The sequence below is a fragment of the Strigops habroptila genome, chromosome 1 (genome assembly GCF_004027225.2).
Source record: "Strigops habroptila isolate Jane chromosome 1, bStrHab1.2.pri, whole genome shotgun sequence".
Lineage (NCBI taxonomy): Eukaryota > Metazoa > Chordata > Aves > Psittaciformes > Psittacidae > Strigops > Strigops habroptila.
The window spans coordinates 105,413,638-105,428,020 of NC_044277.2; the positions used below are offsets into that span (position 1 = coordinate 105,413,638).

Here is a 14,383-nt window from a genome sequence, read left to right on the forward strand (position 1 = left end):
AGTTCTACTAGGATGGACAGAATTCAAAGCAAGGTATGATAACTTTATCTCTGATATTGAATCCTCATTAATTTACTAGTATTTCCAAAATTTAAGTTGTCTTTCTAGTTGTTATGCTGTTAGGAAGCTTGCCCCTTGCCCTATTCCAAAGGGAAAAAATAAATTAAGAATTCATGGTATGCATAGACTAACACTGTTCTCATAGTGTAATTTATATGCTAGTGGCATCAAGTATACACCTGAAAAGAGAATGTTCTCCTGCTTTTTCAGATTACTGGATTATCCTTAATTAGAATTGAAATCTGTTTGCCTAAAAATTAGTAGAACAGGTCCCAAGCCATGAATGGCATTTCTAAGTCTTACAACCCCATACTGTAAACATAGCACTATTTCCTGATATTCTAACCCACATTAGGGCATGTCATTAGCCACTTCTTTCCAGGACCAGAAGGCAATGATTACTAACTCTCTGCTGCTGGATCGTGTCCAAAAAGTGGCTGCTGTTGCAGTTGTTGCTGTTGCTGCTGGTGGTGTTGTGGCTGCTGGGCTGCAACTTGATGCTGTAGCGCTTGAGATGTCTGAGTTAAGTGTTGTGTTGCCTGATTCTGCATTTGCTGTTGCTGATGCTGTTGGTGTAATCGCTGTAAGTGTTGCTGCTGCAACTGCTGCTGTTGTATTTGCTGCTGATGGTGTTGCAGCTGTTGTTGTTGCAGATTCTGTTGCTGGAGCTGTTGGAGCTGTTGCTGCTGGAGCTGCTGCTGCTGCAACTGATGAAGTTGTTGTTGCAAAGCATGCTGCTGTTGGAACTGGAGCTGTTGCTGAGGACGGTGTAGCTGCTGTTGCGCATGTAACTGCTGCTGTGGAAACTGAAGCTGCTGCTGAGCAAACTGGTGCTGCTGATGAACTTGCTGTTGCTGTTGTGAAAACTGATGAGGCTGTTGCTGTTGGAAGGACTGCTGGGAAATCTGGGGTTGTTGCTGCTGCTGCTGCTGTTGTAGCTGCATAAGTTGTTGAGGTTGAAGGTGTAAAAGAGGATGGTGCTGCTGCTGCTGCTGCTGTGCTTGATGTGACTGCTGTAATAAATGTGTCTCTGGTGTTAGTTTCACTTGACTAAACAGCACCACATTTGGATGTCCCTGTTGACTATGATTTACTTGCTGTTCTAAACTTTTTGTAGGTGCTGAAAGTGATTGTAATATCTAGAAAACAAAGATTAATTTTGTGACCTTTTTGTTGTCATTCATACTGGGAAAATACAATTCTCAAAAGAAAACCTATGCTTAAATACACTGTGAGCTAAAAAAAAATACTCTGGTAATAGCAAAATGAAAAGACAGGACTTAGACATAAAAGCATAAAGCTACACGTGGCTCCTAATATAAGGCAATGTACATTTTAGCAAAATTTAAGATTAAAACCCATCCCTGTATTATTGATATCTCCAACAGCATTATGACTATCATTCCTATATTAATAATTACATTGATCAACTCAATCAACTGTAATACTCATTTTACAACCCTGTTAGCTCACTAAGTTCAAAGTTTAGTTCCATAGTCTCTAACTCAAAAATTGCTAATAATGCCTGAACTAATTAGTGCTGTTTGAAACATGGGAACTTAATACAACCTTGCTTTCTTTTGAACCAACTCAGGAATATTTAGCTCTCATTTTTTAAACTGAATCCAAAATACAAAGAAAAACATTTATCTGCTGAGCACTACTAGTTTCTTGGGGAAAAAAAAACAACTAACCAACCAAACAAAAAACAACTAACCAACTCATACTTAAGAATAGATTCAGGTTTATAAAGAGTGCAAAAGCAATTTGGAGTTCAATTTCATTTGTAGATAAGCCACTGTTAAGAGAAAAATCATTTCCCACTAAGCACACACAAGTTACCAGGTGAGTTTTTAAAGTATCAGAAAAGGGAAAACTAGGCAAACTCCTAATATATTAGGATGAGCTCTACATACTCATTAAAGCATTTTAATATAAACTACCTATCAAAAATTACAAGGAGCAATAGGGAACTCTAGATGTGCCACTGATAGTCTTTTAAACATGAAATCAGCTTTGGTGAATCCTGCAAAGATTGTTTCCTTCATCCACGCTATTTCATCACATACTGCGTAAATTTCAGTGATGTTTGTGTGTAAGAGAGAAGAATCAAAGCACATCACTAAAACACAAAGCCAATTAACTGCATCCTTTCAATGAGATGTCCGTCAACTCTTCATCAGAGGTGGCTCAAGTGTTATTTACAATGCACTTCAAACATCTCAGGTTTCATCTAAGTAATTTTGATGTTGTTGGTATAGCACACATTTATAACCATGATTATCAATGCATCACCCACCACTAATGTCTGGACAACACCACAGTATAAACATTCAATAACTAAAAATAACATATACAAACAGAATGTTTCCATGGCTGAGTATGAAGAGAGATCTTCATACTGCTCTCCACAAAGAGTCCCAAAAGTCAAAATTACAGAAGCTTCAGGACACATATTACAAGATAAAGGGATAAAACTTTCAAAAGTATCCTAGGGTTATATTCAGAAAGAAACTTTGCATCTGCAAAATGCCTTATTATTATAGATCTTGCCATTCAGCAGAAATCTGAGGTTCAAATTAAACATTAACTTTCCAAGATTATGCACCAACACATGGAATACACCCAAGACTGATCCCCAAGCAGGATACAAAGTACAATTTAAGCTAGCCAGAGGGAAGTTACATGGAAAAATACAGAATTGGTATTCCTCCCTTCAGGAAGCAGATTCACAATTCTAAGATGCAAAGCTCTTCTCCACGTGCTGGAACTAGAATGGCAACCTACACAGCAGCCTGATATGGTACTTGAGAAGAGTCCTTGAAACACCATAGTCAAGTCCCTAGTCTAACTGACTTTTGGAAATCAAAAGTCTAGCCAAAGCATGATACTATCAACTGCCCTGTAGCTCTATAAATATTATTTACAGAAAAATACTTCCACGGGGACATTACTAAAGAGTACAGTGACCGGGCTGTGTGGTGTTTGTTCAGCAAACTTAGCAGCACTGCCAACTGACTAGGACATTGGCAGTTCTTACTGCAGTCCTTACCCAGAAGTCTCAGTCCTCAAACAATTCAAGGCACTGAGAAGAGGAATCTAAGACTCAGTTTTAAAATCACGCCTGTATTTCCATTTCATATTCAGAAGTCATACAGGCAACAAAGAACCAACTTTTCTGAGTGGCTCCACTTTTTGTGTTTAAGTACTCGCTGTAAGCTTCTATATTATTCAGGCACCTTTGAAAGTTTTACCATCAGATGAACATCCAAATAAATGCACCAGTGCAATTATTTTAGAAAAAGATATGTCTGACATTTACCAGCATCTACTTTTCTTATGTTCCCTTCCCATGAACATCTCAGAATTTCAATGATGCAAGTTATTTCAGTGCATGCTCACTCGCTTTTTATTTTCTTCTAAAAATAAATCCAACACAAAAGCTGCAATTATTTCAACTGTACGAGTGGCATAAGAACTTGTAAATTAGGACTTCTGCGTCATAATCCTGACTATACTATATAACAACTTAATGATGCCCATCAGAACACCACAGTATAGAACTGAACCTACTGTGAGAACAATCAATTTCACAGTTTTATGTGTTTATAGCACAAATAATTTCTTGCACTGAATGAAAAGCTTGAAAGGCATGAAATCAGGTTTCCTGAACTAGCCAAATAATTCTAAATTAATTAGTACTTTTTTTGCTCTTACCAAGAAATCAATACTTGAAACTCTAAACCACACTACAGTTAAACACAACTTTACTCTTCCCAACATTTTTTGCAAATCTGCTCTTACTTGTGTGGACCTGTTAGGAATTAAGTTACTTGTTATGGGGAGGTTACGGATTTTGCCACAACTTCTAAGTAATAGGGGGAACTTTTAATCCTTTGTACACTTATAGAACAACAAAAGGAAATTGAAGTTCTTTGATACGATAGTTCCTAAGAAAAAGTCCAATATCTTATAAATTAAAAATCCAACACTTACATGTGCTACATTTGATGGTCTATTAATCTGCTGAATATCAGCACTATTAGTAATATTCCTTAATGTCCGCACGGCTGGACTCCACGTTGCCATCATTTCCTGTCGATCAGAACTTTGGGCACCTTGTACCGAAGACATTAGATTGCCTCTCATATCTGGAGGCAAAATATTACCTGGCACTGGCGGGACATTGGCACATAAATTGATTAAACCAGAGTCTTTCCCTTGAGGCAACCTACGCTTTGCTGCAGATGCCTGTGGGACTTCAGCTGGTGTCCAATTCAAATTCCTTTCCTGCTTTTCTGGAGAGGAATCTGAAGAATCATCAAACATCAGTTCCCCTTTTGCCTTATCAGCAGTAGTAGATTTTGGTGAAAAAACTTGATCACCCAAAGGTGATCCTTCTCGAGAAGATGCTGGGCTTGACAATTTTTCATCAGTACTAGCTTCATTTTGAGAATCTTGTTCTTCATTTTCTGCTTCTTCCTCTTCTTCCTCCTCCTCCTCCTCTTCTTCCTCGTATATAACTAAACGAGGATGATAAGGAGTCTCCTCTTTTTTAGTCTTATCAGCTATAGAATCCAGTACCCAGTCTGGTGTCACAATTTTAATGCTTTCCCGTTTATAAGCACATTCATATTTTTCCTGAGGAGGGAAAAAAATAATAAATATTTTATTTAAAGACAAAAAAATACCAAATAACTTTTTTGAGGGCAGGGCTAGAGCCTGAGGAGGCAATCGTAAAAGGCTGTCCAACAACAGAAAGTGATCTCTCTGAGAACCAACAAGACAAACCACACTGCTGCATGTAACCACGCAGCCCCAAGAGATTAAAACAAAACCTTACTCATTTATAATACAAAGGACTCAGAAAACACAACTGCAGGTTAAGTCTTCACTTGCAAAAACATCACTACCCAAATTGTTCTCGAACCCAATCACCAAAGGATTTGAAAATCATTTAATTTGGTTCTGAAAACACCTTCAGAACTCCAGCAGCTAAGAACATCACAGTCAACACTAAGATGCAGCTGAGTTTTAGCTGGACATTAAGGCGAGTCTAAATACAGTTTATACTTACATTTTCTCCACTAAAAAACGTTCTTAAGGGGGAGGGGAGGAGGGAAAGAGGAAAAGAAAACAAAACAACACCACACCACCATGAAAAAGCATTTAAGGAAAAATCAGAATTTCACAATAAAATATAGACAAATATTTACGAGGTGCTAACTGATAAAAATGTATTTCAGCAGGAATACAAGCCAGAAAACAGCTGGATAGTTCCCATGCACCTTCTCAGAAGCTGCAAACTGTAATGTTGCCCTCAACTTGAAAGTTACAGTTCTCTCCAAATACTAGCTGAATCCATTCCAGGTTACAATGCTGACAAATTAGAAAACTTTATTCTTTCCTCCTTACTCATATATCATTTGAAGATATACACAAATAGTAAAGCTTCACTGTTTCTTTTCCTAAGAAACACAAACAGACACAGAACCAGTGCTCTATTTATTCAAACATCGTCTTTGATGGAAACCTCTCACAAATATCCGGGGGGGGGGAGGGGAGGAGGGGGAGAAAAAACCCCCAACTAAACCCCCAACTTTCTGTAGAAGATTTGAAACTAATTTCAGGATCTAATATTTAAAAGTGATTGAACTGGGATTTTCTTTGTATGTCAAACAATACAAATTAACAACCAGCACATTCAGAGGAAATTAATTTAATGATTGTCTAGAGTTATTTCTACAATGAAACTGTCATTCATACACAATAAAAAGATTACTGATGAAACCAAGTTTGTTTGCAGATACGAGTTTTCATTCTTTCTTTGTGGTGAGAATTATTAAGAATGTTGTTTGATCATCTTGTGTCTAGTTTAAGCAATCATTTAAGTTTTCTTAGTGTCAAACAGTTCTCACTACAAACTACTGCAGATTCCCTTGTAGTAGTACAGAGAGGAGCAGCAGGACTTAGAAGCATTTTAAGTAATCATCCTATAAAATCATTCCCATTCAATGATTATGTAAATTAAACAAGATATGAAACGCTAATGTGTTTTTTTCAGTTTCTTGAATGGCAAGCTCAAGACAACATCCTCAGCTCTAAAAAGCTTGATTTAAGGCAACACTTTTTAAATGTGTAACATTGCCTCTTAAAAACACCGTTTTAGGTAGCAAAGCTCTTTGTCCAGGCATTACATTTTGTTGTGATGCAGGAGACGAGGTTGGTGTTCAGTACACCCTTCTAAATCTTCCACCGAAGAAAGATCATGCACTTAAAACCCAAAAAAACAACCTTCCCCCTCTCCCCTCACAAAAAAATCCCAAACAAAAAACTGCAAAGGTTCTTATAGTTTCAAATGAAACAGGGAAGAAAAAGTATTTCCCATATCCACATTTTCTCTTCTCCCAGACAGTGCCACCCCATCTTCCATTCTAAAGCACTTTTCTATGTATTGCACTCATAAATTTATTTTCATGCACGTTTTTCTCTTAGTATTAGGTATTTTATATTAACTCCAAAGTATGAAAAGGGACAATAATATACTCAATAACTAAAAGCATCCAAAGAATCATTTTTAAATGAATGTCCATTTGTTTTAAGTACTTTCAGGATATGAACAAACACTCTAAATCAATTACAAATGTATTTCTTCTTCAGGAAGAGGAATACCTGAACACTTCATGAAGTTTCAGTGAACTGTTACAACCAAAGCATTACCAGCATTATAGTAGAGGAGGCTATTCTGATAGGCTCAACACTGCCTTTAGCCAGTTTCCTGATCTTTCCGATTCTGTTTCTCTATTTGCATACAGGCAACAACACTTTACTTCCTACACGGGAATAGGAAGTCAAATGATGGTACTAAATTAGGAGGAGCTGTGGACCCCCTTGAGGATAGAGAGGTCTTAAAAGAATCTGGATAGAGAACTAGGCAATCACCAACTGTATGAAATTTAACAAGTGCAAGTGCCAGATTCTGCACCTACGCACTGGGTAATCCTGGTTTTACGAACAAACTGGGGGATGAGAGGCAGGATAGCAGCCCTGCAGAAGGAGATCTGGCAGTCTAGGTTGATGGTAAGTTGAATATGAGTCAACAGCATGTCCTGACAGCCAAAAGGGACAACCATGTCTTCGGGTGCACCAAGTACAGCATAGCTAGCCAGTCAAGGGAGGTGACTGTCCCACTCTGCACTCCACTGGGGCAGCCTCACCTTGAGTACTGTGTGGTTTTGGACGCCTCAATTTATCTAATAAGGGCATCAAACTGTCTAGAGTGTGTCCAGAGGAGGACAACCAAGATGGTGAAAGGTCTCGAGAGCAACACTCGAAGAGCAGCTGAGGTCACTTGGTTTGTTCAGCTTGACAAAGAGAAGGCTGAGGGGTGCCCTCATGGAAGTCTACATCTTCCTCAAAGGGTGCAGCAGAGGGGGAAGCATTGATCTCCTCTTTGTGGTGACCAATGATAGGACATAAGGAAATGGAATGAGGCTGCGTCAGGGGAAATTCAAGCTGGACACAAGGAAAAGGTTCTTCACTGAGAGGGTGGCTGGTCATTGGAACAGGCTCACTGGGGAAGTGGTCACGGCACCAAGGCTGCCAGAGCTCACGGAACATCTAGACGATGCTCTTAGTCATATGGTTTAGTTCAAGGAGCAAGGAGTTGGACTTGATCCTAAGGGTCCCTTCCAACTTGAAATAGATGCTATGATGGGAGTGATTTGAAGCATGACTGCTGTATCAGCAGTTCGACACAAATGCTGTGTACTGTTTATTCTACCATCTCTTTAAGGAGTGAACTGAGGGATTCTGAGTTCTCTTTAAGAGAAAAAAACCCAAACAAACCACCAACAAAAAACACCTGTTCCTCCTTCTGCTCTCTTCATTCCTTTCTCCTCATAACATGGAAGGGCATTTTATACAATGTTTCAATTTTGTCCTTCATTTTCTTCATTGATTCTGTATCTACAGATTTACAAATCATAATCGCTAATGACTGTGACATGTCAAAATTAGGTTAAGAAAAACAGAATAAAGAATAAAATGCTCTGTTCAACTAAAAATACAAATACCACTGTGAAATTGGCCATCTTTTTATTTAATCAGGCTTAAAGCCATGCAGAAAATAAATATGAATGAATATCTGCAATGCATAACTGTGCTGAATTTAGCTTTTCAAGACTAACAAACAGTCTTAAGAACCCTAACTTTGGGGAGATGCAAAATTTTTGATTATTCAAAAGCAAATGAGAGATACAGCAAGAAGAATCACACATGTAATAAACTCTTACCCCCTTTGGCTCAGGCACAATCAAATGAGTACACTTATTATTGAGGCTCAGCTGGCAATTCCCTCCATAAAAAGTAATCAAAGCCCACAGCGTACTTCGATCTTCAGATGAAACCTAAAAGGAAGGTAAATAAGCCTTTTAGTTCTGTGCAACCAGCTGCCTTCTGCTTGAAGAATTTTAATACAATCCATGACATACTATTTACAACTCTAGCTAATGTATTACCTATCACTTTTAAACACCAAATAAGTATGACAGTTAGAGAAAAAGAAACAAGAAAACACCACAAAACAAGAACACACTAAACAATCATTATTAACCCGCGCAGACAAAGGGGAAACACTCTTCACACTCCTGTAAAACTCAACACTAATATATCACCTTCCAGAAGAGAAAAAAGTAGTGATCAAGCAAGTAAGATTTATCTTAGACGACCTGTTTAAATCCATTAAACAGAGTTTTAACAAGCAGACCAAATTAATAGCCTGCGTAAACATATGAAGTGTTTAATTCTAACAACTCATGTCACAGCAATGTCCCCCTCCCCTGTCAAGAAAGCTACATGCTCTTAAGCTATTACCATTCACTTAGTATTACAGGAATAATTCGGTAAAAAGTCTAAAGTATATATAAACACATATTACATTACGAACCAGGCACTGATTCTGTCCACCTGCACGCACTCACACCAGTCACAGATGTGTAGAGCTGGCTGTGAACACACACGCACCACTGAAGCACCACTTTTCCACTTACTTTATTCACTGGCACCCTTATTAGGGTTTCAGTGCGTAAGTAGATAAAACATGCTGACTATTTTGTTAATGCAAAACCAGAAGAATAGGAGCAAAGAATTTATAGTCTAGTGTACTCTGCATTTTAGAATCACCACATGGCTGAATACAAGATAAATATTGACTGAATGTTCACAGTTTGAAACGTTCATGCCCTCATTTTCAGTGAAAAACTGTCTTAGGTGATAATTCACCAAACATACAGAAAAAAGTCAGTACAACAGAAAAACTGCTCTCTCTCCTCAAAAGAACACCATAGCACACATATTGTACACTGGAATAGACTGAAATACGGTTCACTTCTTACCTGAGAGAGACAGGCAGTGACTCCAAAAAAGATCTGACACGATTCTGGAGAGAAGCCATTTACACTGGAAAGCAGATGTCAAGGATGCATATAATTTAAATGAGTTTCCTGAGGGACATTAGAAGGAAGTAGTGCGCATAGTACTTGTAAGATCTTATCCAGTATCTGACCATTCAAAAACTTTTCTTTAAAAAGCATATTGTCTCTTTCCAAGTTTTACGCATCAAGACAAAAAATGAGGTGCAAACTGGATCAGGATACCTCTAATATTATGACCAATTTTGGTAACATGATAAACTTGCCTCTTCCCCAGAACATCTCCCTCAGCCCATCTCAGGATATTCAGCTTATAGGAACCAAGTCATTATCAAGAGCTTCCTTCCATTACCAAGTGCTTATTTTCCATGCTTAAAAGTAGGGGAGAATCTGAAGAAATTTTTGCTTGTCAGCAACAGACAATATAGAAGTAAGATGTTACACAAGAAATTCAATAAACCAAGACAGACCAAGAAAAGTGTGTTTTTCTAAAACAAAAGCTAATAGCAGACACCTGTGAGAAAGTATAGGTGCCTTTTTTGCACACTTACTAAAAAGATAGCATCAGATGGACGACTTCATTTAATACCAGCAAGAAATAAAAGCACAGTCTTAAAGAAAAAAAAAAAAAAAAAGGGAAGAAAATGGGTTAGAAAGCAATGCAGAAGCCAGAGGTTTCAGGAATGGCAAAGTTTCGTAACCAAACGGTAAAGTTTTTGGTTGAAGATACCATCTGGAATCTAACCTACCTTCTGCATTATCTTGAAGACTGGAAAAAACAGTTTCCTAGCATACAGATGGTTGTTAACTCCACAGAAGACACTGAACAACAAACAAATCAAGGGACAAGCTCATGCATCAAGAAAATAACAAACTGAGTGTAAGGAGGGACACAGCTGTAAACACCTCGGAGAAGCTGCGGTCAAAAAGGGACTCACAAATGGATGTTTATTTCATTTTTAGATTTATGCGCTGAACTGCTCAGTCTTGGTTTCTGTCACTTTTACTGGAGTTCTTCCTTTCAATACGTATCTCCTTGCAAACTGGAATGATACCATAAACAGTACATATTAGCTTAGCTCATTAACTGCTCTGCTTAAATAATGGTTCAAACTAAGAAAATAGTATCTTAGCAAATGTATTAAGAGATTTAAATATTTTCGTGGGTTTTACCTGCGTTGATAATGGTTACTATTTTGACTGTAGAAATACTTCAGGAAAAGAAACCTTGTGGTTCAAAAGAATGGGACTGAAGCCCTTGCTTGGATTGCTAGAGTGCAAGATTATGTACAACCATGGTTACAGCTGTTTGAAAATATTTACACCAAATTTAATTGTGGAGGATGAATTTAGGGTCTAATAATATCAATATCTGGGTTGAGTGCACGCTCAGTAAGTTCGCTAGATAGGAGTGTTGATCTTCTTAAGGGTAGAAAGGTTCTACAGATGGATCTGGACAGGCAGGATAAATGGGCTGTGGCCAATGGTACAAGGTTCAACAAGGCAGAGTGCCAGCTCCTGCACTCAGGCCGCAACAACCCCATGCAACACTACAGGCTTGGGGAAGAGTGGCTGGAAAGCTGCTTGGTGGAAAAGGACCTGGGGTGCTGACTGACGGCCACTGAACATGAGCCAGCTTGCGCCCAGGCAGCCAAGGCGGCCAACAGCATCCTGGCCTGTATCAGCAATAGCGTGGCCAGCAGGGCCAGGGCAGTGATTATCCCCCTGTGCTCAGCACTGCTGAGGCTGCACCTTGAATACTGTGTTCACTTTTGGGCCCCTCACTACAAGAGAGACACTGAGGTGCGGGAGTGTGTCCAAATAAGAGCAATGAAGCTGGTGAAGGGTCTGGAGAAGAAGTCTTAGGAGGAGCAGCTGAGACAACTGGGGTTGTTTAGCCTGGAGAAAAGGGGGGGGACCTTATCGCTCTCTATAACTACCTGAAAGGAAGTTGTAGTGAGGTGGGGGTCGATGTCTTCTCCCAAGTAACAAGCAATAGGACAAAACGAAACGTCCTGAAGCTCCCCAAGTGAAGGTTTAGATTGGACATTAGGAAAAATTTTGTAACCAAAAGGGTTGTCAAGCATTGGAACAGGCTGTCCAGGGAAGTGGTGGAACCACCATCCCTGGAGATATTTACAAGATGTGTAGATGTGACACCCAGGGAGATGGCTTAATAGTGGACTTGGCAGTGCTAGGTTAATGGGTTGGACTCAAAGATCTTAAAGGTCTTTTCAAACCTGAACTCTAGGATTCTATTCTATGATTGTTCTCCCTGTTCAGAGTGGCTCAGATAAATCAAAACAGGGTTTGACTGCAGCATGGTAATGGGGCTAAACTCTAGCAACACAATAGCGAAGCACTGCAAGCTGACTGGCAAAACGATGAAATCTCCACCATGGGAGAGGCCTTGTGAAACAGGAGAGAGAATGGTTTGACAGAAGTGACCTGGGAAAGACAGATGGACCATGTGACTTCTGTAACTTCCCTCTTTTTTCTGTACTTTCATATGATTTGTGTCTAAGATACATGCACATCTTGTTGGAAAAAACAGCTACAGAAACAGATGTGCACTGTGTTACCAGTACACACTGAGATTTTCAAAACAAAATTATTTTCCCTGTGCTTTTGACAGATGCACCAGCAATTTGAGACCCAGAAGAGACAACACAGAGCAAGCTAACAAAGCCCAGAGCACTTTAAAATTTAAGAATAGATTACTGCCATTACCAAAAAGTTCAAGTCAGATGAACATCCTAAATTTCACTGCGTTGCTCAGTATCTCATCTAAGGTAGAGATTCAGTAATGGATCTTTCAAAAGTGCACAGTTGTCTACTCCCTGCCTTAACATGTGCTCCCAGCATCTTAACAGCAATAGCTTGGTATTTAAAGGGTCCATCAGTCTGACTTCAGCTTTCACTCTCCAAAGAATAGCAGCGAAATGTACCCTCTTAAAATAGTTACAAGCAGCACAACAATAATGTTCCACATGGGTCTGGAAAACAAAAAAGAGGGAATGAAACAAAACTCACTCTTTTTTTCTTCCCAGCAACAAAAAATTCAGAAGGGCTGTGACCCTCTTTCATCTGTACAAGACTGTGACAAAATAAACCTTCCTCACTCTTGCTTTTGCTACTATCAACAGAATTAAAAAAGAAATCACCAGCCCTCTTTATGGCATCATAACTGAGGTTTTCACACATGAAACTGCCTTTCCTTCTTCAAAAAGGCTGCTTCCTTATTAATTTTTCTGTTACTTCCCTTCAACTGCAGGTCAGATATCGCGAACATCAGCTGGCAGGGAACCAGAGAAGACCACTTTGCCTTCTGAAGTTCCCCTGGTGAAAACAATTTTCACAGTGGGATGTTAAAATGTATTTACAAGAAATCAGCAAAAATATTATGCTTTTATATTGTACTAAGTCTTTCTACATTAAGCTTCACCTTTAACAACTGACAGGAAAATGCCCATCTAGTAAGTACGGGAATTAGCAAGCCAACATAAAATCTTTAAGGCTTTTATTAGATCCATACATCTAACTGACAGAAGATGTTTCTAGCACTTGTTTCTTCAGAAATTCAGTGACCATGCTGAGCATTACATCTCCAAATTAAAACATAAAGAAAAGACAAAAATGTAGAATCTCAAACCTCTATCTTTCTGGACCCTGTTTAGATAGCTATTCCTATTAACTACCGTATTTTTTTTCATTATGGTAGTACCTAAAACCCTAATGAAAGGCCAGATGCCACAGCACTAGAAGTCGTAAAGAGACTGAAACAGAACAAAGTTAAGACTTAACAACCCATTTTAGTGAGCACTGTAAGGCTCAGAATAAAAACTAAAACCACCAGGTTCTAAGGACATGAAGTGCTAGAAAGAATAAAGGCAAAGGTCCGAGGACACGTTTATTGCTGACAGGTGTACAATCTTCCTACTTCCATGCAACTCAAGAATATGATACTACTGAGACCTGGTCTTTTTATTTGGCCACTCCTATACACCCACAATAAGGACTTCCTGAGCAATAGCCATTGAGGACTACATTCACACATTTATTGCTACAATTTCGTTATGGACAGCATCGCTCCATGGTTTTATCTGTTGATTTCTTTTCTGGGTATGTAATTACGCCAGCTTGTAGAGTACCCTTTGAAAAAACCCTGGTTTCAAATGGAAGACCAATTTTCTAATAACACAACTTCTCCATAGGAAAGAACACCATTAATAATGCAATGCCAGATGACTTAAGCCTGAAAATGTAGCTAATTCCAAATTATTTTATTGTTTTTTCAACCAGCCCTCAGGAACAGGGAAAAGGCTTACAGACATGTGACATAAGCGACTGTACATTCCCATCCTGATGATGAAAGGATGATAAACACATTTATTATTTCCAGATGCAAAAGACAAAAATCACTAGCCCAGATCACATCACAATAATCAGATTATTTTTAATACAGGAGTAGCCATGCTAATTTGGGTTTTGCCATGTAATGTTTGGTGCATTTTTCCCATTTGGAAGCCAAGTCATTCATGGAAAACTTTCTTCTGCTTCAGTCAGAAAACTATTTATGACTACAGCAAGTGTTTCACACTGACTGCTGAATCCTATCTGACGTTGATTATCGTGATCAAAATAGCTGCAAAGACCTCACTATATCATTTTATTTGATGAATTCGATGCTTTCTCTTCCTACAGTTCACTCCCTGAGCTGAATTCTCCTGTGTAAGTAGACAAAATAGAGGCTGTTTCCAAAACAGTGGAGACACAGCAAGATGCAAAGGTACATACCTTGAAATACTGGGCATAAAACACAAATTCTGAATCACTGACACACATTAGTATCTGAATTCCTAATACAAACACCTAGATCCTTGTGTCTACCA

The 14,383-nt window shown here is 38.8% G+C and overlaps 1 protein-coding gene across 2 annotated transcripts in view; it reads right to left on the minus strand.

Moving 5' to 3' along the window:
- The window catches only part of PAXIP1 (PAX interacting protein 1), a 36,419-nt gene that overhangs the window by 13,138 nt on the left and 8,898 nt on the right, over positions 1-14,383 (minus strand). For both annotated transcript variants that reach the window (XM_030494028.1, XM_030494019.1), the window contains exons 4-7: positions 9,456-9,519; positions 8,355-8,468; positions 4,057-4,701; positions 467-1,199 (exon numbers count right to left, since the gene is read on the minus strand). In XM_030494028.1, the coding sequence (XP_030349888.1) occupies positions 467-1,199; positions 4,057-4,701; positions 8,355-8,468; positions 9,456-9,519 (1,556 nt within the window). The remainder of the gene's footprint in view (positions 1-466; positions 1,200-4,056; positions 4,702-8,354; positions 8,469-9,455; positions 9,520-14,383) is intronic.